Raw genomic sequence first — 25,771 nt, 5'->3', positions numbered from 1 at the left:
TGCCAGGGCCCCTCCATGGGTCAGCTGGGAGGAAGAGTGAGCCTCCATCCCCAGTGGCCCCTGTGCCTCCTGGGCTGAAGTGCACCAGTCAGTGGAGCACGGATCTGGCTCAATCTAGTCAACAAGCAAACGAATACTTCCCCCGATCAGAGCACTCCGAGGCTGCAGCAAAGCTTCTAGAAGTCCCCAGACGGCTCATGCTTACTCCTCACCTGCTTTGAGCATTTGTTCAAATTCACCTTTTGAGTAAGGCCCACCCTGACCACAGCAGCGGGCTCTCCACTCCCCACTCTAGGTTCCTGGTCCACTCTGATTCTCACTGACCATGTTCCCATTTCCTGTGTTGTTGTTGTTGGGTGCTGTCAAGTCGGTTCCAACTCATAGCCACCCTATGTACCACAGAACGGAACACTGCCTGGTCCTATGCCATCCTTACAATCCTTGTTATGCTTGAGTCCATTGTTGCAGCCACTTTGCCAATCCATCTCGCTGAGGGCCTTCCTCTTTTCTGCTGACCCTGTACTTTACCAAGCATGTACTTTACCATGTCCTTCTCCAGGGACTGACTTATTTAGGGTTTGCCTTCCTCTCTATGTGTTGGAATAGAGTCTAGACTATACCACACGGACAGGAATCCTCATCTTGTTCACCAGAATCTCTGGGAACCTGGAGCCCTGCCCACCGCACCGTGCTCCATACACATTTTCTGAACATGTAACAGAGTCAGTGAATGACGGGGAATGAGTTCCCAGGCCTGGAGCTGTAGTCAGGTGGCCTGTCAGCCGGCTCCTGGCCTCCAAGGCTCATTTACTCATTCATTCATTCATTCATTGGTAGCGCACCATCAGGCATGACATCCACACGGCTGGATGGGCAGTGGGGCCAAGATAGGCAGTCAACCTAGCTCCTTACTCTTCCCCCACCCCCAGTGAAGATCTGAGGAGGATGAGAGTCAGACCAGGAGGTCATGCTCATCCCCTGGGCCTTTGGTTTTGGGTCTTGCTGGCTGGGGCCCCCTTGCCTGTCACTGGACCTCCTCCATCATTTCCCCGAGGGCCCTGATGCTGACCCTATGCCTCTGCCTCAGCCTGGGTCTCAGTGCACCCCAGGGCTCCCCTACTCTGGCCACACAAGAACAGCCCAGGGCTGCTTCATGTGGGTGCTGGGACCAAGAAACACAGGTTCCTCTGTCCAGTTGCACAGGAGAGCTGCAGCCCGGTGGTGGGGCTAACCCAGGCCCCAGCACCCTGCCAAGACGAGGCCCCTGGGTTTGGGCCAAGCCCTGAGTGGGTGTCCCAATCCAGGCCAGCCTGGGACAATGCCCTCTCCCTTACCTGGTGGCCCAGGTGGGCCCCGGGGCCCTGGGACGCCCGCCAGCACTGTATCCACAACAGCAGATGCCAGCTGTGAGTCTCCACCTGCGGGGACAGCAGAGTGGCCTGTAGTGGCGTTCAGGCCCCAGAGTGGGCAGACACCTGTAACCCCACTGGCCAGTGGACACCATTGCTCCCACCGCTCAGGAGAGCACATTTGCCCAGCAATCAAAGGGCAGAGCAGCAGGTACCAACCTCCACCTGAATGTTCCAGACCTTCAAACCCCAGCCTGCCCACCCCCTCCCGGTGCCCACACCATGCCCAGGCACACTGAACCACCGAAAGCCAGATACCCCAGGTGGCCTCTTCTCTAGGCTCTGCCCCACAAGCCTGTCTTGATGCCCCAACTGGCTTCATCCTTGGGTCTCTTCCAGGAAGCCCTCCCTGCCCACCTCTAAGCTACAGTGCCTTGGGCTGCCTCCATCATGGTAATCACACTGCCCGGGGCAGGGAGTTGGGGGGTCTCCCCTGGTCTGGGACCCTCATGTGACTTCCCTCCCTCAGAGCCAGATCCAGAGCAGCCAGGGCCCAGAAAATGGCTGGGATGGGGTGGTTACTCCTCAGCCCACCCCACAGAGACCTGCCCCAGGACCATCCCAGCCCTGGACCACCCCCACCCATGGATCATCCCTGCCCCTGGACCACCCCCCCCAGACCTCTCCACCCCTTGAACCACCCCCACCTCAGACCACCTCCACCCCAAGACCACCTCCACCCCAGACCACCACCACCCTGACAGGTTGCCCTTGCTGGGGTACCTTCAGCCTTCCCGAATGCTGCCACCCCAGCCCTCAGGAACGCCTCCCTCTCTTGTAGGCCCTAAGGTTGGGGGTCCTGTCTTAGGAAGCCCCGAGCATTGCCAAACACAGGGCATCATGCTGGGCCAGCACAGGTTGGAGCCCTCAGATAGCTCCTGGTATTCCAGGGGTAGGGGCTGCTGACCCTGAGACCCCCAAGGCCCTTTACAAGCATCATCCGTTCCTTCCCTGGTTGGGGTGGGGGGGATATCATTGTGCCCATAGTACAGGTGAGAAAACCAAGTCTGCAGGCAGTGAACTAACTCTCACTCTAGAAGGTCCATGACAGCCAGGACCCTCCCCAAGGTCCTGCCCCTTGCCCTGGCCAAGCCCAGTGCACTCACTGGAGGCAGCCCTGATACCCTACCCACTCAAATGAGACCACCCTAGTGGAGGCACTGGCTGGAGGCCATGTCTTTAAACCCCCAGGGCAACTCCATCAGGGATGGAGAAACGGAGGCTCAGAGGGGGCCACGGGGTTCATGGCCAGGCTTCAGCTCTCAGGTAAGGGTTGTGCTGCATGAACACAGAAGCCCCCGGAGGTTTAGGATCTCTGACAGCTGAGGGAGGGGTCTCAGACCTGACCGCCCCCTTCAGAGGGCTGACTGGGTCTGCAGATGAGGCAGGCAGAGCGAGTGGCTGGGGCTAACTGGCCTGTAGGTCAGGCCCACCCAGGACCCGGTACTCCCCAACAATGAAGAGACTGTGGGTCCCACTGCCCTGCAGCTTCCCAGCGTCTTCCTGCTGCACACAGTACCAGAGCTCCACCCTCTGGGTTTGTAGGCACTCAGCTCCCACTGCCACCTTCACAAGGCAAGTCCTGGGCATCGTGTGGGCTCTGCATAGTGGGCCCAACACCCAGCAAGAAGCTTGAGTGAGGCCTGCAGGCTCAATGCCTACCTATCGTCTCCCACAGTGCCCGGGATGCCCACCCACCCATTCTCTCTTCTCAGAATTTAAAGTCAATTCTATCACCCTCCTCTTGAAACCTTTTCCTGTTTCCCAGGGAACTTAACCAAAACATCGTTCTCATGCTCCTCCTGGGTCCACGGGCCCACAAGCCCCTCACTGTCCCTCAGACCCAGAGCCCGGGCTGATGCCTCCATCTCTACCCACCCCCACCCCTCTTACTCTCCCCACCACCCCAGCTTTCCCCTGTACTCAGCCCCACAACCCCATCCCTGCGCAGCCAGCTTCTCTTAACCACTGGGGGCCCAAGTGGGCAGGGGGTTGTGTTTTGCTCACTGCTGTACCCCAGTGACCTCAACTGTGTGCCTGATGCATAGCGCAGGTGCTCAGTAAACACCTATTAACTGATTAAGGTTCTGTGGTGCTGTCCTCGCCAGGCAGGGTGATGGGACAGGCCAGTGAGCAGAGTAACTCCTGCAGGGTCAGGACCCTGGAGGCAGGGGGCTGAGCACTGAGGCAGGGACAGGCCACTCTCAGCCAAGAGTAGTGGGAGTCCAGCACTGCCACCCCCAAATCTCCGCCCAGGCTGAGCCTCATTTGTAAACCTATCCTCCAGTCCCTGAGTAGGGTCTACTTCCCCAGGTCCTTGGGGTGCAAAGTTGCTCCCCGGGGAGACGGCAACCCAGTCCTGCCCACTGAGCCCCTCAGGCGTACACTCACTGTCTTTGTCCGTGGGCGGCTGCAGCGAGTAGAGAACACCTTGGGGCCCATTGGTGGAGAGGCCCGGGCTGCCTGCTGGGCCAGGGGGGCCGGGGGGGCCTGGGCGCCCCGTCTCTCCAGGAAGCCCACGGGGCCCTGGTGGTCCCAAGAGCCCTGCAGTCGGGAGAAGAGGAGTTTCTGTGAGGGACTGGGCCTGGCAGCTGAGACATAACAGGTGGGGAAACTGAGGCTTTCAAGGGGATGGGATTGGCCAGGGTCACACAGTTAGTCAGTGGTGGCCTCTTGGCCCCAGCCTCTAAGGGCATGTTCCGGAATGTAACTGAAATGGCTTCCCCTTTCCCGCCAAGCCCAGCAGAGTGAGGGCTGGGAGATGAGGGAGGCAGACCATGGAGCTCAACTTGCCCCACTCACACAGCCTCCAGCAGAGTCGTGCCTCCCAGGGCCTGACCAGGGGTCACTCCCTCACAGGACCCAGGAGGAGCTGGGGAGAGGGACCTGAGAACAACCCCCTGGCAGGCCCCATCCCCACACCTGCACCCAAAGCTCCTCAGGGCCTTCTTAAGGTCATGAGGTGGGATGCCCAGGTCACACAGAGGGGATAAGCCTGTAGTTGGCCACTGTTGCCCAACTAACTATGACCCTAGGTTGGGGGAGAGATGGGGGATGGGAGGAGTGAACCCAGAGCTCCAAGAAGGCAGTTGCACCCCAGCCAGATCCAGGGGTGTATGGGATGCCTCACTTGCTTGAGTGAGAGAGAAAGCCCAGCCAACCCTCCCAAAAGGTCAGAGCCCTGTCAGGGGAAGAGGGTGTCCTTACCAGGAGGCCCTGCTGGGCCCTTCTCTCCTGTCTGGCCCTGGTCACCTTTGGACCCTGGGGGGCCTGCAGGCCCTGGTGGTCCTGTCTGTCCCGGGGGCCCTGCCAAGGGAATGAGTTAAAGCACACCCTGGGCCAAGCTGCTCACTGATGGCTCCAGGCCTGCCCACCTGTGCTGTCTGTTGATCTCCACCAGGAGCCCCGCCCACTCGAGGTTCCCCCAAACCAGCTAAGGCACCACCATCACCTGGTGTCAGTCATCAAAGCTTATAAACCATTTTTATACCTATTAACTTCCAAGTGCTCGGCTGTGAGCCAGAAGGTTGGCAGTTCGAACCCACTCGGGTTCCACATGAAAAAGACCTGGTGATCTGCTTCCATAAATATTACAGCTAAGAAAACCCTATGGGGGCAGTTCTACTCTGTCACTTGTTGTCGCTATGAATCGGTATTGACTCGGTGGTACCCAACAACAACAAATCCCAAAAGGTATTTTTGTTCCCATTTTACAGGTGAGGAAACTGAGGCTTAGAAAGGTTTGGTCCCTTGCTCAAGGTCACAGAGCCAGGAAGTAGATGAGCCACACACTCAGGACACTTGGGTTTTTTATCTCCACGTCCCTTTTGCTGGCTACTTCCTACTGTCGGAGAAACAGGCTGTGGCAAGTGCTCCCCACTGTCGCCTCCCTGGAGACCCCAGGGCAAGGGCTTGCTGGGGCCCCGAAGGACACAGCTCTGGCTCCAGAGTCTCCCATGGCTAAGAGTGGAAGACTGAGCAGCGCGGCCAGGGACAGTCCTGTTTCCCGCCAGGCTGCCTGCACAGGGTGCTCAGAATTGCTTTTGCTGAACTGACAGAGCCAGCCTGCACTTCAGTCTCTTCCAGCTCAGACAGCGTGACTCTGTGGTCCGGAAGGAGGGGCTTGGCCAAGGCTGCTGGCATCAGACTCCCAACCACTCTCAGGGATTCCAGGACCATGCAGGGGAGCCGCGGTTTAACCATTTGTAGGTTTTGTGCACCACCTGGTGGCCACATTTTGGAACTGCACTTTCCGTGGTAGAGTCTTGCCCAGACACGCTATGCTCATTTCATCTCCCACCAAAGAGTTCGGGGCCTGGACCCATGGGGGCTGGGAAGCTCCCATCCTCCTCAGTTCCAGAAGGAAGATTTGAAGAAGGTAAGAACTTGGGACAATGGTTAGACAGGCAAACCAGAGAGGCCCAAGGTGAGATAGGAGACCTGTAGCACGTCTCCACAGTCTTCAGCCCCTTCAGAAGCATGACAAGTGCCCACTCCTCCTCCCCAGGCCCCCTGGAGGACATCCCTACTTGAGACACAGGCCTTTCACTGCCCCCAGCACCAGGACAGGCTCATACATGGAAACAGGACAGAGGAGGCAGGAGAGGGGGCAGGGGTCGAAGAGCTGAATCTAGGAGGGGATGCTAAGACCCTGGGGCTCAAATGGGAGAGGGCTGGAGAAGGAGATGTAACCTCCAAGGGCTCCGTGGGACAGAGAAACAGTGAGGTGAAATGCCCCTGGCCTGCTGGGCCACCCCAGGAGAGTTACCTAACTTCTCTGAGCTTCACTTTTCTCCCCTATAGCTCCAAACTCCACAAGCTTATTGCAAAGATTAGAAATGGGATCTCTGCAGCCCAGGGTGATATAAAAAGATGTGATAACTGGCACAGCATGTATACTGACCAGTTAGAATGGACACCAGCCTTCCACCCTTGGGTTCAGCTGTACTGACACGTGCTAGCTCGACAGCCACTTAGGGTTAAGCCCCAGCACAGTGCCTGCCACAAAGCATGCATTCACCAATTGTAACTATTATTATTACGATTTTATTACTCTTCTGCAGGCCCAGAGGGCAGAGCCCAGACTAATAAATAAAAGCAGCAGAGAGAAAACTTTTGTCCCTGACTTAAGGGAGACACATGTCTTCCAACCCCAATCAGCCTTTGAGAGGGTCCACCAGGAGATGATACCAAAACCAAACCAAACCCATGGCTGTCGAGTCGATTCCGACTCATAGGGACCCTAGAGGGCAGAGCAGAACTGCCCCATAGAGTTTCCAAGGAGCATTTGGTGGATTCGAAATGGCCAACATTTTGGTTAGTAGCCGTAGCTCTCAACCACTACTCCACCAGGGTTTCCGGGGATGATGGGAAGCAGTAAAATCGAGCCAAGCAAGGATGGGGCTGGGCTGGGGGCCTACGAGCAGATGCTGAGGGACACAGTGGGTAAAGAGGACAGTAGCTGGACTGTATGACAGTCAGGAATGTTGGGGACTATGGCAAGCTGCAGAGCTTGGACCAGGTCTGCAGGGGCAGCCGAGAGTGAGCTGCAGCCAATTATTTCCTGAGGGACTGCCAGCCCCGGATCTTCTGGTTTTTAAGTAAAGCCAGACATGCTGATTTTTACATGAAATCCCCCAGTTTTTAAATGCTTGCTCAATTTTTTTAAATGCCATGTGGGCTGAACAAAACCTGCCCGAGGGCTGTTTGATGCAGAAGGCCTGGTAGTGGCCTATTTACTGAGGCCCTGAAAGGCCATGCCCCGGGCCTCCCCGGGCCTCCCCCACCAGCCCAAGCCCTCCCCTTCGGGCCTCTCTCACCGGCCGGGCCCGCGGGCCTTCTTCTTCGGGGCCCCGGGTGGGCGAGAGGGATGGCGTCAGGGAGGAAGTCCTCATTCCAGGGTGCCAGGGTGCTCTGGGGGACTGGCAGGTCGTTGTCCGGGCCTGAGGGTAGCTCTGCTGCTTCCAACAGGAGAACCTGATCCAGGAGAAGAGCAGAGGGTCAGACCTGGCTGGGCCAGGGGCAGGGACACACCTGTGCAGCTGCTCACCCCTGGGTGTGGTCAACCATGCCTTTCGGTGAGGCCATCGTTCCCTTTGCTGGAATGCTCTCTCCCCTCACCCTCCTCTCCTTCCCATTTCAGGAAAGTCCTCCTAGACCCCCAGGCTGGACCAGGTCCCCATCAGACACTGTCAAACTCCCCGCTCTTTTCCTCTTAATGCTGTTTGTGACTAGAGATCTGTGACTGCGTGATGACTGCAGTCACTCCCATTTCACTGGCAGCTAGCTCCTCAGGGGGAAGCTGTGTGTGCCTTGTTCCCCACACAGCCTGTATGGTGCATGAATTTCTTGCTCAGGGAGTTATTTGTGGGTGGATGGATGGGTGGGTAGATGAATGGATGAGTGGGTGGGAGGGTGGGTGCATGGACGGACGGATGGATGGATGGATGAGTGGGTGGGTGGGGGGGTGGGTGAATGGATAGATGGAGGGATGGGTGGATGAATGGATGTGTGTGTGCGTGTGTGTGTTGTCCGTATGGATGGGTAGATAAATGGGTAGATGGATGGATGGGTAAAAAAAAGCCAAAGCCGCCGCCGTCAAGTCGATTTCAACTCACCGTGACCGTATAGGACAGGGTAGAACTGCCCCACAGGTTTCCAAGGCTGTAAATCTTTACACATCTATCTTTCTCTCACGAAGCTACTGGTGGGTTCGAATCATTGACATTTTGGTTAGCAGCCAAGTGCTTAACCACTGTACCACCAGGGCTCCAGTGGATGGGTTGTTGCTGTTGTTATTGTAGTTGTTGTTAGGTGCCGTCAAGTCGGTTCCAACTCATAGCGACCCTATGCACGACAGAACGAAACACTGCCCGGTCCTGAGCCATCCTTACAATCGTTGTTATGCTTCAGCTCATTGTTGCAGCCGCTGTGTCCAGCCATCTCGTTGAGGGTCTTCCTCTTTTCCGCTGATCCTGTACTCTGCCAAGCATGATGTCCTTTTCCAGTACTGATCCCTCCTAACAATATGTCCAAAGTATGTAAGACGCAGTCTCGCCATCCTTGCCTCTAAGGAGCATTCTCGCTGTACTTCTTCTAAGCAGATTTGTTCGTTCTGCAATTCAAAGGCGTCAACTCTTCTTTGGTCTTCCTTATTCATTGTCCAGCTTTCACATGCATATGATGTGATTGAAAACACCATGGCTTGGGTCAGGCACGCCTTAGTCTTCAAGGTGACATCTTTGCCCTTCGACACTTTAAAGAGGTCCTTTGCAGCAGATTTACCTAATGCAATCCATCTTTTGATTTCTTGACTGCTGCTTCCATGGCTGTTGATTGTGGATCCAAGTAAAATGAAATCCTCGACAACTTCAATCTTTTCTCCATTTATCAGGATGTTGCTCATTGGTCTAGTTGTGAGGATTTTTGTTTTCTTTATGTTGAGGTGAAATCCATACTGAAGGCTGTGGTCTTTGATTTTCATTAGTAAGTGCTTCAAGTCCTCTTCACTTTCAGCAAGCAAGGTTGTGTCATCTGCATAACACAGGTCGTTAATGAGTCTTCCTCCGATCCTGATGCAGTCTACTTCTGAAAAGCATTAGCCAGTGATGGGTATAAATAGGCCCATTACGGTGCATGGTTCTGAATAGGAGCTCCAGGAAAGTAGAGTGGCTTTGGTTTCCCAGGACCAGCCTGGAGAGTGGCCTCCTTCTCTCCCTTTGAGGGGGGCAGGGATCAAAGACCACAAAGGCCCAGGGCCTGGGCCACAACAACAAAAAAATCATTGCCGTCAAGTCGGTTCCAACTTACAGTGACCCTATAGGACAGAGTAAAACTACCTCATTGGGTTTCCGAGGAGCGGCTGGTGAATTCAAATTGCCGACCTTTTGGTTAGCAGCTGAGCTCTTAACCACTGCTCCACCAGGGCTCTGGGCCACAGAGGTTTCTCCTTAATTGAGGTAAGCTGAAAACCAGACCTCACAGCCCAGGAGTCTCTGCTGTCCCCAAAGAGACCAGCAGGGGGCGCTGCGTGCCAGGGCTTGGTTCAGGGTTGGCCACTAGATGCTGGCTGAACGCTGGTTGAGAACACTTATTAGGCCTACGGCATTGGGGTTTTTTAGGGAAGACAGGGAAACCCTGGTGGCGTAGTGGTTAAGTGCTATAGCTGCTAACCAAAAGGCTGGTAGTTTGAATTCACCAGGCGCTCCTTGGAAACTCTAGGGGGCAGTTCTACTCTGTTCTATAGGGTTGCTATAAGTCAGAATCGACTCGACAGCAAGGGGTTAGGGAAGACTGGAAACCCTGGTGGCGTAGTTAAGAGCTACACTGCTAACCAAAAGGTTGGCAGTTCGAATCCACCAGGTGCTCCTTGGAAACCGCAGAGGGTCGCTATGAGTTGTAATTGACTCGATGGCAATGGTTAGGGTAGACAGCAGCTGGGCGCCCTAGGCAGTATCAGATGGAGTCTCCGCATCCTGTTCCCACCTGCCCTCATGCCTCAGTGCCCTGATCTGCCCAATGGGGAAGGTGAGAGATTTCTTCTGGGTCTCAGGTTCCCTCCAGCTCTCGGGAGCAAGGCCTGTGCACTCTGCTCAATCACTAGACACTGCAGGCGCAGGGCTCTGGGGCTGGGCTGAAGGGCTGGCCTAGGGGCACCGTGATGACCAGTTTCACAGGTGCCACTGCCGAAAGGCATCCACACTGCGCTGGCCTCGCACCCCTCACCCGCACAGATCCTCACTCGAAACACCGGAGCCCTGCGGACTCTCCCGCACCCGCCTGCCCCGAGCCTCTTCCGAGAGTGTAGTCAGTATCCCAGTGCAAAGCAAGCCTGGCCACGCCCCTGCCTCCACCTCTGCGTCCCACCCTCCTTACACGGAGGCACCACCTTTCATTGGCCTCGCCCACCACTCCTCCCCTCTGCTCTACTCCAGCCCTTCAGCCCCTGGTCCGTTTCCCCTGCTCTGCCCTGCCCACTGACCTGGAAGACCTTCAGGGACGCCCAGAGGCTCCTTCCGATCAGCTGTCCTCTGTCCCGCATTCCATCCTGACCCCCAGCAGGCGACCGTTCCCTTCTGGGTGTCCCTTCAACCCCATCCCAATCTTTTTGGGCCAAGGGCTGGGCCCGAGGGGAGCACTCAGGAAACTAATCAGACTGGGACATCGGGGAGTGGCAGCCCCTTTCTGCCAGACCGCAGTGCCCTGCACCGGCTGAGAGACTGAGATGGGAAAGGCTCAGGCTCTGCAGCCACACAGGTCAGTTTGAATCCTGGCTCTCCCACTTTGTGACCTCTGTGTGCCTCAGTTTTCCTGTCAGCAAAATGACCCCACAGGATCATGGAGAGTGAGCGTGATGCCCATGGCTGATGCTGGGAGGTCCCAGAAACTGAGTCTGGTGAGTGCTCAGCTGTGCTTAGGGCTCTGATCCAGCAGCCATGGGCCTGCTGTGGGCAGTGCAGCAGGACACAGCTCCTTTCCCAGACCAATGCCCTCCGTCCCACTCCCGCCTCACGCCTCAGTATCTCCGACTGGGTTGGGCAGTTGGGTTCCTGCCCAGTGAGGTTCCAGAGACTCCCCAGGGCCACTTCTCTGAATCCCTCTCCTTTCTGGTCCATGAGGCAGGAAGAGTCCCTGTGGCCACATCATGGGTGAGAAATAGAGGCACACAGACCATAAATGACCTGTCCAAAGACCACCAGCAAGTGGACGGTGGACCCGGGCCCTGTTCAGGGCCCTGTCCACCAAACTACAGTGGGTGCCTCTCTTACAGCTCAGCACAGCCAGTTCAGCTGAGCTTCACGGAGGCACAGAGGAGGGAAGTAGCTTGCCTCAGATCACACAGCAGCCTGGAGTAGCATCAGAATTCCCTGGGCTCCGCATAAGGAGGGCCTGCTTCTGATTCCTGCCCCAACCACTGAGCGTCCTCCAGTCCTGACATCCTCTGAGAAGCTGATTGGCTATGGCCAAGGCTGGGGCTCTGGGACAGTGGAAGAGCTGGAGAGAACTGTGGCCATGGATGGTGCACAAGCGGCTGGCCCAGGGCAATGGGCGTGAGGATAGGGCGAGGGAGAATGCCAGGACCTGGTACCTTGGGGGCTGGGGGCAGGACAGTGGGTGGAAGCTGGCATGGCTCCCCTGTTTCTGGCCTAGCTACTGGGGTCGGGCGGGGGGGAGGGCATGGGAGGGAAGAGGTTTGGGAGTTAAGATAGTAAGTGCAGTTGGGCATATTTGCCCGGGGTATTCCCATGGGTCTTGAGCTAGTGGGGCCATATGAAGCAGCTGAGGAAGCAGGAAGGCAGAGAGGGATAGAGGAAAACCAGGGAACAAAGAGCAGCAGGGCAGGCAGGGGTGACAGGGATTTAGGGAGGAGCACCTTGGGCTTTTGTGGCAGGGCTCCAGCTCTGCTGAGATTCAGGATTCAGGCAGAAGCGCCCTGGCCACGGCCAAGTTTGAACCACCCCTGACCGGAGTCCAGGCCCTCTTAGGCCAAACTCCTGGCCTGGCTATGAGCTCACCAGGGCGGGCAGCAGTGGGCGTGAAGCCTTGGCCCAAGAACACCAGACCACAGCTTTCGAGGGCAATGGCCCAGTGATGTCATTGTGGTCCAATGATTATTGGCCAGGATGCTGCCCTCCTGGACCAGAGGCCAGCCATGCCCCTCAAGCGGGGCAATCCCTTGGGCTTCCTCTCATTCCCATGAACCATGAAGTCAGAGTGTAAGCTGAGGGGGTGGAGAGGAAGGGGTGGTGGGTGCTCTGCTGGCCAACCCCCTTCCTTTGTTCCGGGACCCCAGAGGAGGAATCATAGTTGGCCCAAGCCATCATAGCAATCTCTTTCTTCCTGGCCAGGTACTCACTTTCCCAGCCTGTCTTGCAAATAGGTGGTTATATGTCCAGTAGTGGCCAATGAGACACAATGAGTCTATGAGGGGGGGTTACCCCACTTTTTACTTCCTGCTTTTGAACACAGGGTGAGGGTGTGATCCCTTGGGCTGCAGCAGCCATCTTAAAACCATGAAGCACCAAACATGAGGACAAAAACCACTTCACTAAGGAGGCAAAGGGGAAGGTTGTAAAGAACCTGGGTTCCTTGTGACCACCTATTGTTGAACGAATGGTAAATGTTCTATGAAATAAGCCACCAATGGCTGGGTTTCTGTTACTTGGCAGTGAACACATGACCCCCCTAAACGTTCTTCTTGGCTGAGGGAGCAGAAGCCTCTGTTTCCAGGCCTCTGGGTTGCTACTGAATTCCAGCAGCCTGATTTCTGACTCTGTCTAGGGTGTGCCCACCTGGTTGCTGCCTTCATCCACCCTGACCCAAGCCTCTGATCTGAGCCCACCTCATGTTCTTTAAGACTCCCGCTACCTCACCTGGCCTCCATGTAGCTCTTGAGGAGCTGGGTTGTCCTGGCCCTGCTCCCCACACTGTGTACTCTCCCCAGGCTCTGGCCTCCCCCCAGGCTCTGGCCTCCCCCCAGGCTCTACTTTCTCCCCAGGCTCTGCCCTCTCCCCAGGCTCTACCTTCTCCCCAGGCTCTGTCCCCTCCACAGACTCTGCCCTCTCCCCAGGCTCTGCCTTCCCCCCAGGTTCTACCTTCTCCCCAGGCTCTGCTCTCACCCCATGCTGTACCGTCTCCCCATGCTGCCCCAGGCCTGGCTCTACCCTCTGGCAACATTTGCTTCCTGACATCTTCTATTCCTACCCCCAGAGGGCTCCTGGCCCCCAGCAGGCGAGGCTGCCCCAGGCTGCCTGTGCCCAGAGCCCTGGGCTCCTTGGACACTCAGAAGGACTGGGAGTCCAAGGACAGCTGTTCATTCCTGGGTGCTTCTTAAAGCAGGTGCCCTGCAGTGGTGTCTCCTCGTTTACCTGTCCCTCTCCCCAGAAGGTGGGGATCCAGCATGGTCCTTGGCATCTGTCCAGCACTTGCATTTACAAAGCTGGTCCCCCACCGTCTCCCCTGAGGCCCCTAGCAGCCCTGCAAGGCTGGTACCCTGATCCATTCTACAGATGAGGAAGTGGGAGCTTCGAGAGAGGGTATCCAAGACCCTGAGCTGATGGATGGTCGTCCCACGTATGTCTGACTCCAGGTGACAGTCACCTGGCAGTCTCACCCATTGGGCAGGTATCCTTATGCGCTAGCTCTCAAGGTAGGAGGCAGGGCCAAAGGGCAGTGCAGGGTTGGCAAGGGCTGTGTGTGTGTGCGTGCATGTGTGCATACACATGGGTGTATGTGCACATATACGCGTCCATCAGTGTGCATGCATGCGTGTGCATCCACGCACATGTGTGCATACATCTGTGGGTGTGCATGCGTCCATGTGTGTGTGTGCATGTGTGTTTGCACATGCACGTGTGTGTGTGTTGTGCCTGTCCCCTCCAGGGAGATGTGTGTCAGGCTCTTGGGAACTGGGCCACAGCCAGATCTCTGAGGCCCACTCTGAGGGGTTCTTGCTGTCAGGGCCCTCAGCTCCCACCTTGCTGCTTTTGTCCTCACTCTTGCCACCCTGCCAGCTGGCCAGGCATGCACACCTCCTGCCAGGGAGCTCTCTCCTGCGTGGTGCCACCTGCTCCAGCCTGCCACCATTCTGCCGTCAGAGTTCTATCTTGGGCTTAGACGGATCCAGCCTCCCTGGTCCTAGCTCTGCTCTGGAAGCCAGGTGCCCCCAGCAGTTCCTGACACCCCAAGAGGCTCCACAGAGACTTGGAGGAGGCTGCAGCAGCCTCTTAGGCATGTCCTCCTCTGCGAAGCCCCCCTAGCCAACCACACAGTGGCTGGTTTCCCTGAAGGCTGTGCAGCTTTGGCCTCACCGTGCACGGGACCATCTGGGGCAGATGCTTCTGTGCTCCGTACATGTCCTCCCATCCTGAGACAACACTGGCTTCTCACCACAGGCACCTGCCACTCTCTCCTGAGGGCTTTCTTTGGCCACAGGAGTGGACACAGTGGGCACACGGGGCAGGTCGGAAGTGACAGGGAATAACCCCCCAGGAGAGCCTTCACCCACTACGGGTACAGGATAAATTGTTCAGCTTCCTCATCCCTCGACAGGCCAGCTCTGGGGCATGCTCCACACAGTGCCCCAGAGGCCCCATGGACTGAGCCCCAGTTGCCAGAAAGGATCGCTGTCCATTAGTACTCCTTCAAGCCACACATCCTCCCTCCTGTGTTGCTTCCTCTCTCCTCTCCCAGTGCCACCTGGCTTCACCCCCAGGGGAATTTCTTGTCCTTAGTCTTTGTCTCAGGTCTGCCTCTGGGGAGCCTCGCCCTAAGATGCTCTCTTTCACTGATATAGACGGAGGTGCCGGAAGCTGCTGCTGCCCATGGCAACTACTCCACTGTGGCTTCCTGTCAGCCCCTCTTTGGGCAGGCCTGAGCCAGCTGGTGGGCAGGTGGAGAAGGTCCCAGGCCTTCCCAGGACTCCAGGGCACTCAGCCAGAAGCATGCATGCACCGCGCTGGGGGCTGTAATCTCCTGCCCCAGGAGGAGCCAGAGTTGGGGACAGCAGCCTGGCAGGGGGGTTGAGACAGCACCTCACTCCCCTTTCCACTGAGGGGCCAACTTCTGAGAGCTCAGAGCCATCTGCCCGCCCCATATTCAGATCAGACCACTGTCTGGGGCCTTTTGGTTTCTTGCTGTCCTCACTGTCCTCACGCCCATGCCCATCCCCTCCCCCGGGGGGCTGGCCCAGGGCCGAGGAGGCCACCTAGGGCCACACCAAGGTCCCAGCAGCACCCGCCCCTGGGACCACGCTGCTCAGGCCTGCTGGGCTCCCTGGGACAGGAGTTCCCCATCACAATTGGCAGGTGCCTGATGTCTGCCCTCCCCCAGCCAGCTCCACAGGCCCAGGCTCCCGAGCCCATCTGACCTTGGCCTCCAGCGTGGTCAGCCGCTCGCTCATGTCGCTGAGCCGGGTGCAGTTCATGCATTCTGAAAGAGGAGAGGAGCAGAGGTGAGGGCAGAGGCTGGCCTGGGCAGGGCAGGGCAACCTCTCTGCTCATTCTGCCTGGAAAACTCCTACCTAGCCTTCAGGGCATTATTCTCAGAGTCCGCTCCTCAGTGCAGCCAGCTCAACCTCTAAGCTTCTTTCTGAATGCCTGCCCATAGCACATCGGACTGTCTGAGTGTCTGTTCCATGTCAGGGCAGGGCTTGCAAGCAGCCCCTCAGAGCCAGGGCACAGGGGGACAGGGACGGGGCTGGGGCTGCAGAAGTGGGCAGGCCTAGCACAGAGTACCTGGAGTGGGGAGTGAGGCAGTATCCTCAGGCCGGTGGGCAGCTGTTGGAGGGTTTACATGGGTGAAAGCCCAGGTGAGTTTTGCCTTTTAAAAAGCTCCCTGGGGAAGCCAAGTGTCCATGGGGTGGGAGTGGAGGGACCGAGGCAGGAAGGCCAATTTGGAGAGCAGTATGTATGAACCCCCAGGCACGCATCTGCCTGTGCCATGATATTCTATTTGTGTCTGTCTCCCCCAGAGATCGGAGCTCTTTAATGAGGAAATACAAGGTTCAAAGCCGCTCTGAAGAGTTTTTATTACTGTAGAAGTCACGGATGGCCTACATTCTTTCCTTTCCTGGCTCAGTTCAAAGCTTGACCTCACAGGAACCCCATTCTAGTTAAACAGACACAGAGACCAGGAGGTCTGTGGGTAACTCAATAGGTCCCCCTTGGCATGCTGGGGCGGACCAGCTGGGGCCCCTTGGATGGGGCGAGCCCTGTGTGCTCACCATGCTGGTCTACAGGCCCCCACACTGTTAGTCTCCATCTGTCCCTGGAGATCCCCCATCTTTGTCACTTATTTTAAGCCTGAACACAAATCACCTTGTCAATTTTCCTCTTCTAAAATACCATTTCCTCCACAAGAGATGTGGGGAGGCTATGAGGGGTCTTAAGATCATGGGGATAAGTGATCCAGGCTCTGTCCCCCTGAGGGTGCCCAGCCACTGGGCAAGGGGTGCTGAAACCCGGCCTGCCTCCTGCTCACCCAGCCATACCTGGTTTACATGAAGGCGCCATATGGGCTGGCAAAGGCCCTGCTCAGCCTAATCTCCCTCCCTTCTTCCCCTTGGCTGGGCCAAGTTGGTGGTTTACAAGAATTTTTTAGGAACAGAATTCTCTTTCCCCCTCAATAAAACCTTGTCAGTAATCCCAATACATAGAGCAGATTAAAGACCGAGGTATAAACACTGGAACGTTAAAACTAGAGGAATGTATACATTTTTCCTGACTCTGCGATGGGGAAGGACTTTGTAGACAGGGGATGGTTTGGGGGTAAACATGGTGGGTCGAATACACGTGTTTTGTCTAGTTCCTCTCAGGAAAGTTATGGTAAAGAAATAAAAAAGGTATAAAACTACACGGCAGAGAGAAGGGCAGAGGAGACCTCTCGGCAAACAAGCGATGCCAATAGCATCTTCCAAGATGGAACATGGCCAGGTGAGAAGTCTTCGCTTAGCAAACCAGAGAGGATGGGGAGAGTGGAGACCCCAGGCTCTCCTGAGGGCTGAGGATAACTCCAGATAGGAGAGTGGAGGGCTCCCCCATGGCAAAACCAGGAGGCCAGGCCCATATGCATTGACATTTAGGGAGGCCCCCAACGAAAGGCTGAGTTCCCATGAGACCAGCCCTCCATGAAGTCCCCAGTCAACAAGGCCCAGTAACGTAGGCAGACACAGGGATCTTTTTAGCATCTCTCTCTTAAAAAAAAAAAAAAATTTTTTTTTTCTCTTAAATATAAAAGATAGCCAAAGAGGATCCTGTTTGTCTACCCACCCATCCACTTACTCATTCACCCACCCTACCCCCGACCCAAGGAACCCTTGTGGGGTAAAGTTTAAGTGCTTGGCTGCTAACCTAAAGGTGGGCATTTTGAACCCACCAGCTGCTCCGTGGAAGAAAGACCTGGTGATCTGCTCCTGTAAAGATTACAGCCTAGAAAACCCTATGGGACAGTTCTAGTCTATCCTATGGGGTCACTATGAGTCAGAATTGACTCAAGGGCACACAACAAGAACAACATCCCTCACCCATCCACCCACCCTACTTTCTACTCATCCGCTCACCCAATCACGCATCCACTGACCCATCTACCTGCCTTACCCTCTACTATCCACTCAACCTACTTCTTACTCACCCACGCACCCTACACTTCACCCATCGACCTGCCCACCCCCTCACCCTCCTAACCATCCTTTCATCTACTTGGAGGTGTGTTCATGAGGCCCTTGGTGGCCCTGGGCTAACACTGATGGGGTGCCCATCCTTTAGATGCTGTCTAGTTGGAGAGAAGGTCCATGAACCCCGAGCAGCTGTGTGCTATGGGGATGAAGTGCAGACTCTGGGGCAGAGCTGACCTGGATGACCTTGAAAACAGTGACTCTCTTGCTCAGGCCTCAGTCCCTCCTCCACACTGGGGGCACACCTCAGGGCAGCGGGAAGGTGGAGGCGGAGATGGATGTGGGTGAGCTGTAAAGTGGAGCTGTAGTCACAGAAAACCACCAGTCACCCCACCCAGGGAGCTGTGAAAACCACACGTTCTTGAGACGCTTAGAGGCCAGAAACACAGTGTTTCCAGGTTCTGAGGCAACAAATAGGGCTTTCTGTTGGGGGGAAGGTCAGAAGGGAGAGACGTGCCTCAGCCTCCAAGGAACCTATTTCTGGAAAGTGTGCTGGCCTGGGCCTAGTTTGCTCTGGCACCAGGCACTTGCCTTGGCTGTCAACGGGCACAGGGTGTCCAGCTCCCCAGCCAGAGAGGCCCAGCCAGCCGGGGCAAAGGGGAGGCAGCCAATTTGGGCTCCCCTTGCCACCTGCCCAGGCAAATGCCCCGAATGGGGTGAGTTTTATGGCTCCCCGGGCACTCTGTCATCCACAGGCAATTAAACAATGTTTGTTTAACTTGCTTTAATTATTCGCCAGAGCTGTGGAAACACAGATGCAGTGCTGGTGGGGCCGGTGCTGCCACTGCCTGGCCCTGTGACCAGCCGAGGCTTGGCCCTGTGACCAGCCGAGGCCTGGCCCTGTGACCAGGCGAGACCTGGCCCTGTGTCCAGCCAAGGCCTGGCCCTGTGACGAGCCGAGGCCCCGCCCCGCTCACTCGGGCCTACTCGGGCCTCTGTTTCTCTCTCTGGGATGAAGGCCCTGAGGGTGCTCACTTCCTGTGATTCTCAGGACTCCCATGTGTTCCCAGCACCCTCCTGCAGCACACACAGGACATTTCCTGGGCTCTAGGACACAGACGCAAAGACCAGTGTCGGGAAATCTCTGACAGCATCTGAACATCGGAAGTGTGGATGTGTAGGCAAGACGTTGTATGAGAGAGAGCAAGAGAGAAAGGCTGCATTGTGAAGGAAAGAGAACTACAGGAAACCTCGGTCTAGTCTGCCACTAACTCACTGTGACGGGTGAGGCCCACTCCCTCTCTGCACCTTGGTTTCCCTTTCTGTAAAAGGGGTTTGCATTGGCTCAGCTCCAGTGGCCCTAGGCACCAAGACTCTGCTCCTGCCACTTGTCTGTGCCTTTGTACTTGGCCTCTCGCTTCTGGCTCTGGCCCCCACTGCAGGACCATCAGTTGCCAAGTCCACCTGCCATTTGCCTTTGGCCAGCACTGCTACCGGTGATTGCTCTGCACCCAGAATTCAGGGTTCACCTCCTAAGTGAGGCTGGGTTCCCAAGGCCTGGGAACCCCGGGGGCTTCTCTGATAGGGTAGAAGACCTGGGTCTCTACTGCAGAGCAGTCTAAAGCGGCAACGTGAGTCCATTAAGTGCTCTGAAAAAGAGCCATCACCTGATGCGTGCGAACGTAATGAAGGCCAAATTCAAGTTCTTGGGGGGAAATCTGGGACTAAATCAGTGCTATACGTAGTGATACAAATCTCTAATATCACGTGGAAAACTAAGCGAATAAAAAAACTGAATTATCACCTTCCCGGAAAATGAAAAATCTAAAGAAAGCAAAGGCAATCTTGGTATACTACCTGATTCAGCTGCGAATACGATTTACTTTGTTATGGCGCTCTTGTCTTAGTCATCTAGTTCTGCTGTAACAGAAATACCACAAGTAGATGGATTTAACAAAGAGAAGTTTATTCTCTCACAGTCCAGGAGGCTAGAAGTGTGAATTCAGGGCACCGGCTCCAGGGGAAGGCTTTCTCTCTCTTTGTCGGCTCTGGAGGAAGGTCCTTATGATCAGTCTTCCCTTGGTCTGGGAGCATCTCAGCGCAGGAACCTCAGGTCCAAAGGACACGCTCTGCTCCCAGCACTCCTTTCTTGGTGGTATGAGATCCCCATGTCTGTCTGCTCGCTTCTCTCTTTTATATCTCAAAAGAGATCAGCTCAAGACATTATCTAATCTTATAGACTTCATCAATATAATTGCCGCTAATCCATCTTACTACATCATGCTGATACCAGATACCTGCTGCGGGGTTGAGTCAATTTCGAGTTATAGTGACCCTATAGGGCAGAGTAGAACTGCCCCATAGAGTTTCCGAGGAGGAGTGCCTGGTGGATTCGAAGTGCTGAATTTGTGGTTAGCAGCCATAGCACTTGACCACTAGGTCACCAGGGTTTCCTATTACATCATAGTGATAGGATTTACAACAAACAGGGAAATCACATCAGAAGATAAAATGGTAGACAATCATACAAGAGACTCATGACCTAGCCAAGCTGGCAGATATTTTGGGGGACACAAGTCAATCCATGACAACTCTATTCGTTGTCTATGGATCTAACCGAAATTCTGACACAGCTGTGTTGGGAGGATGGAAGGAGAAGGTTACTGGAAATAAAGAGCCAGAGCCTTCCACAGGGGAGTTAGGAGAGAATCTCTAAGACAAAAGAAAAAGAAAGAGCAGTGTGTATGGTATCTAGCACTATGGAGTTAAGGTCAAAAAAAGAAAGCTTGACTACACACACAAAAAAAACCAAACTCACTGCCGTCGAGTCGATTCCAACTCATAGCAACCCTATAGGACAGAGTAGAACTGCCCCATAGGGTTTCCAAGGAGCGCCTGGCGGATTCGAACTGCTGACCTCTTGGTTAGCAGCTGTAGCACCTAACCACTATGACACAAGGGTTTCCAGCCTGACTATAAAAAAAAAAAAAAAATAGGGAACAAAAATTGAGGGTACAAGGGGTTCAGGAAACTGCTCTTTTTTATTGTAAACCTTGAAAAACGACCTGACTTTTAAAAACAATATACATATTTAAGATAATAATATAATAAAAAAAAAAATTTTAAGGGGTAAAAATGTAGAACATGCTTATGATGTTATGTGACAAATATACAAAATTGCGTCTGTATTCTGCTTAAAAAGATGGACAGTCAGAATGAAGGGGAACGTGGACAAATAGAAATGGTTGTGGTAGCAGAGTGAAGGATTATCGGTAAGTTTTTTCCTTTGTTTGACTGAAATTTGTGGGCCTGTGCTGTTACCCACAGCTTGAGCTGGGTAGACCCTGAGGCTCCCTAAGCCCCAAAGGGGAACCTCAAGTTGCAGAGAAAAAGGCTTCCTCTCCCTAACTGTAATCTCTCCCAGCCTGCCATCCACAGGGAAGGCCAACCCTCATCTCTCCTCATTCTGCTAAGGAGGATACAGGCCAGAGTCATCTGATGAGGCAGCCACTAGATTGTTATCCCCATTTTGCAGATAGGAAAACTGAGGTTCAGCAAGGTTGGGCAAATTTACCAGACGCCTCCCAACCAGAAACTGACCCGGAAGTGCATGCACTTTGCTCTTACTTGCTCAACTATTTAGGGCCTGACACAACAACGGCCAGTGTTCACCACCCTCCTGCTCCGCTCTGGGCCCAGTGCTAAGGGCTTCCTGTGCACTGACTCATTAAATCTTCGTAGCAGCCCCATGAGGGATGCTGTTGTTTACAGGTGAGGAAGCAGACCACTGGTGGGGAGCCCTGAGCCCCACAGCATGAGCTAAACACTAGTGTATCTATTTCTGGACTTGCCCTGCACCCCCGCACCCGACCTAGCACTGGCAACCTGCCCAAACAGGCCTCAACCAGGCCCTTGGTTTAAGTTCCTGTAACAAGCAAAATACAATTTGCCACACATCATTGTGGAAGTGGGGCTAAGCAAGCCAGAATAGTGGCAGAACCTGGAGCCCTGCTCTAGATTCCTGCACACCTGGTGTTTCCAGTTCAGCCCCCGATTTCCAAGGGTCCCTCTCTGGTGCTCTGAGCACAGCCCCATGGTAGTTGAGAGACCTTGGTGCCAAGGAAGCTACCTTGCACGTTGGCTTCTAGAGAGCCACTTGTCCCCAGGTCATTGCAGACAGACTGGATTTCTCTAAGTCACATACCTCAAAGATGGACCACAGGAAGGAAAAGGCCAGGCTGAGGGTGGGGCCCTACCTTGTGCCTCCCCTATGGCTTCCCATCAGATGCCAGGACAACAAACTCTATCAGGGGCTGGAGAGCCTGCCAGCCGGATACAATGGTGGCTGCTCACTAGGCCCAGCTGTGGGGCTCACAGACAGGAAAGAATAATTGAATTCCATCTTTATATCAGGGACCGCAGAGAAGACAAGGTTTTTCAAGGACTTCTGCCAAGACTTTAGCAAAGAGTAACATCAGTTTCTTCTTGGAGAGGGGCAGCCCTTACATGTTCCTTCACTGTAGAAATACAAATCGGCTGGCTGCACCAAAGCTTCCTGGAACACAATAGAAGCTTCCCTGGACTGTAGAACTTTCTGACAATGTTCAGAAAGAGCCCACAAGGAAACAGGGCGATGCTGGCCAGTGGAATCAATTCACCAGTGCTTATTAGGTACCTGCCAAGTGAGAGACAAAAATACCCAGGCATAACGTCCTCCGTTTGCTAGTGTGGGGGGTGAGACTCAGAGGGGTTCAGCAACATGCTCAAGGTCACACAGCTTGCTGGGTAAAGGCCAGAATCATAGCCTAGGTCTTCCTGGCCTCCACCAGGTTCCACTTGTGAGCCACACACTGTCCAGCACATGAACTTCAAGGCAATGTGAAGATGAGTGCCTACATTGCTGGTGGGGGCGTGAGTGGTAAAACCACTTTAAAGACCCGTTGCCATTGAGTCACTTCCAACTCATAGTGACCCTACAGGACACAGTAGATCTGCCCCATAGGGTTTCCAAGGAGCAGCCGGTGGATTTGAACTGTTGGCCTTCTGGTTAGCAGCCAAGCTCTTAACCACTGTACCACCAGAGCTCCTATGTATGTGTATATGTGTGTGTGTGTGTGTGTGTGTGTATACGTACATACATATGTGTATATATATATATTATGATATGACTCACCAATTCTATTCCTAGACATACACCCAACAAAAATGAATGAATATGTTCACCAAAAGACATGTACAAGAATGTTCATAACAGTGTCATCTACTGTTGTGGATTGAATTGTCTCACCCCCAAAAATGTGTGTTGAAGTCCTAACCCCTGTACCTGTAAATATGACCGAGGTTTTCTTTTGTAATCTCAACGAGGACATACCAGAGCACAGTAGATCCTGAACCTAACCCTTTCAGAGTGATGTCTCATTAAAAAAAGCATCCTAGACGCTGTCACACACACAGGGGAAGGCACCACAGAAGCATTTACAAGCAGGGAAGGAACGCCAAGCATTGCTGGCTGTCACCAGAAACCAGGAGAGAGGCCCACAGAAGGAAGTGACATGGCTGAGACCCTGACTGGGGCATCTGGCCTCCAGAAATTGTGAGAAAGGAAATGTCTGTTCTTTAAAGCCACCCTCTCTGTGGTATATTGTTATGGCAGCCCTAGCATGCTAAGACTTGACAATAACCAAAAGCTCTAAGCCACCCAAATGCCAATCAACAGTTGACAGGATAAAGAAATCGTAGAGTCACAAGATGGAGTATGAGTGAACAACCCCCACACAACCACAGGGATCATGCTCACAGCGTAATGTTGAGTGGAAATGCCAGATCCAAAAGAGCACATATTGCCCGATGCCATTTGTATGAAGTTCAAGAGCAGGTAAAAGGAACCCAGGGCATTAGAGTTCAGGTTAGTGCTTAACTTTGGGGAGGGCAGTCACAGAAAGGAGCAGGAGGAAGGTTCCTGAGGGGGTGAAAATGTTCACTGTCTTGATCTGGGTGGTGGTTGCAAAGAGTGGTTAGTTTGTGAAAAACCCATCAAGCTGTTTTCCTAATTGTCCTAAAATACCAGTTCGACCATGTCACCTCCTATGCTCCCCATCGCCCCAAGGACAAACTCTGCAGTGTGGCATAATTGCCACACCCTGAATACTTCTCGTTCTTCTAGGCTTTTGTTTGTCTTGTTATCTTATCTAGAAATGGCTCCCAACCCACCCCAGTGACCAGTTAACTTCTACTTGAGTGCCGCCCCCTCCAGGAAGCCTTCCTTGACTGCCCCAGACAGACTTAGGCACATCCATCTTCCAATCAATCATCATGTGTCCTGTGCACACCTTGTTTTTGCATTTAGCACCTAGGATGGGGACTATTTCTTGTGTGTCCATCTTCCCTGTGGACTGTGAGCTCCTTGAGGGCAGGGGTCATGTCTCGCACTCTTCATTCTTGTACCCTAGAAAAATGGAGGGAAGCATAGTCCCCTGTCACGGGAACTGCAAAGATACTTGTGCTTCCTCTTGGAGAGCCAGCAGTGTGGCCCTTGCGGAGAGAGCAGGACTGGGAGGGGATGCCCTTGCTCCTGCTTTGCTCCAACCCCTCCGCTCACTTCCAGGCAGCTGCATTAAAGCTTAGTGGCTGAGCTGACCAGTTACAGGTCTCTGGGTGGAATCCTGCCTGCCTTTTCCCACCCTCCTATGTCACACCTGGGTGACGCCCCTGTCCCAGGCTGCTTGCCAGGGAGCAGCCTTGGGGCTCGAGCTCAGGCTCTCCCAGAGGCCAGAATCCTGCTAGGAGAAGCCCCAGTGCTCTCTAGCTGTGTGGCAAGGACAGCAAGGGCAGGAAGGACCAGCCCAGCAGGCCACAGCCACTCCCAGCTCTGCTGCTGGGGCAGAGGAGGCAGCACCCTGTGCGTTTGCTGCTTAACCTCCTCCAGGTGCTCAAGAACATCAGCCTGAAGCAGCAAGACTGAGGGTCAAGCGTCCCAAATCAGCATCACGTGACCTAGCAATTCCACTCTTTGGTATTATACTCAAGAGACTTGAAAGCAGGGACTCAGACAATGTTCAAAAAACGGTTGCTGTTGAGTCGATTCTGACTCATGGCGACCCTATAGGGCAGAGTAGAACTGCCCCACTGGGTTTCCCAGGAGCACCCGGTGGATTCAAACTGCTGACCTTTTAGTTAGCAGCCATAGCTCTTAACCACTACGCCACCAGGGTTTTCTAGACAATGCTCACTGCAGCCTTATTCACACTAGACAAAAGGTGGGAAACATCCCCAGTGTCCATCAGCGGATGAATGGATAAACAAAATGTGGTCCACACACACAATGGAGTCCTACTCAGCCGTAAAGAGAAAGGAAGTTCTGATCCCTGCAACAACACGGATGAACCTTGAAAACATGATGCCGAGTGAAAGAAGTCAGACACAAAAGGACAACTAACGTGTGATCCCAACTATATGAGATATCTAGCTTAGGTACCTGCCTTAGAAACAAAAGTTTGTTAGTGTAAGTTATCACTGTAGGGTCTCTATGAGTCAGAATCGACTGGACAGCAAAGGGTTTGGTTTCTCTGGGTATCGGAGGTCGCGGGGTAAGAGTTATTGCTGAAGGGGTTCTGACCTTCTGTAAAGCTTCTGGAAGCGGACAGTGGTGATGGCAGCATCACATGGTGAATGTAATCAATGTCATTCAATTGTAAGGTTAAAATGGCAAACTTTTTGTTGTGTCTATTTGACCACATTAAAAAAATAATTTCCAGGTCAGAAACACAGAAAAGGTGGGAGTGAAATTTGAGGCCCTAGACAGGGGTCGTTATGTGAGGGCCTGAAGAGGAGGCCCAGGAAGGCCCACCCAGGAGGAAGGCTGGGGCAGGGGCCTGGGGACCCACTGCGTGGTGTCCCCTGCTTTGCGTTTGGAGAAGGCTGTTCTTGGTGCTTCCTCTCTGTCCCCCTCCCCCTCTCCCAGTTCCAGAGGACCCCGAGACGCTGGGAGTGGAGGTGTGTGGCTCCAGTGGCTGTCTGTCTGGGCGCACCCTGGCAGATCTGGCTGGGAGCATAAGACCTCCTCATGGTGCAGGGTCAAGCGCCTCTTCTGAAGCCCTGAGCAGCTATTTTCCATTTCCACTAAGGCCAGAAAAGGAGGGAAAGGGCTTAAACTGTAACAACAAGACTTAAGGGAGAGATAAGGAAGACGTTTTGAGGCTGAAGTTCATTATATTCTGGATGGCACCACCATGGGAAGGAAGGAAACGTTCTC

The 25,771-nt window shown here is 54.3% G+C and overlaps 1 protein-coding gene across 2 annotated transcripts in view; it reads right to left on the bottom strand.

Moving 5' to 3' along the window:
* COL26A1 (collagen type XXVI alpha 1 chain) overlaps positions 1-25,771 on the bottom strand; it is a 248,177-nt gene that overhangs the window by 9,191 nt on the left and 213,215 nt on the right. For both annotated transcript variants that reach the window (XM_064295896.1, XM_064295897.1), the window contains exons 4-8: positions 15,277-15,338; positions 7,229-7,385; positions 4,617-4,715; positions 3,801-3,953; positions 1,335-1,418 (exon numbers count right to left, since the gene is read on the bottom strand). In XM_064295896.1, the coding sequence (XP_064151966.1) occupies positions 1,335-1,418; positions 3,801-3,953; positions 4,617-4,715; positions 7,229-7,385; positions 15,277-15,338 (555 nt within the window). The remainder of the gene's footprint in view (positions 1-1,334; positions 1,419-3,800; positions 3,954-4,616; positions 4,716-7,228; positions 7,386-15,276; positions 15,339-25,771) is intronic.

This window comes from Loxodonta africana, chromosome 12, assembly GCF_030014295.1.
Source record: "Loxodonta africana isolate mLoxAfr1 chromosome 12, mLoxAfr1.hap2, whole genome shotgun sequence".
Taxonomy (NCBI): Eukaryota; Metazoa; Chordata; class Mammalia; order Proboscidea; family Elephantidae; genus Loxodonta; species Loxodonta africana.
The sequence above is the reverse complement of the archived record's forward strand: the minus strand, read 5'-3'. Positions and strand labels throughout refer to the sequence as shown.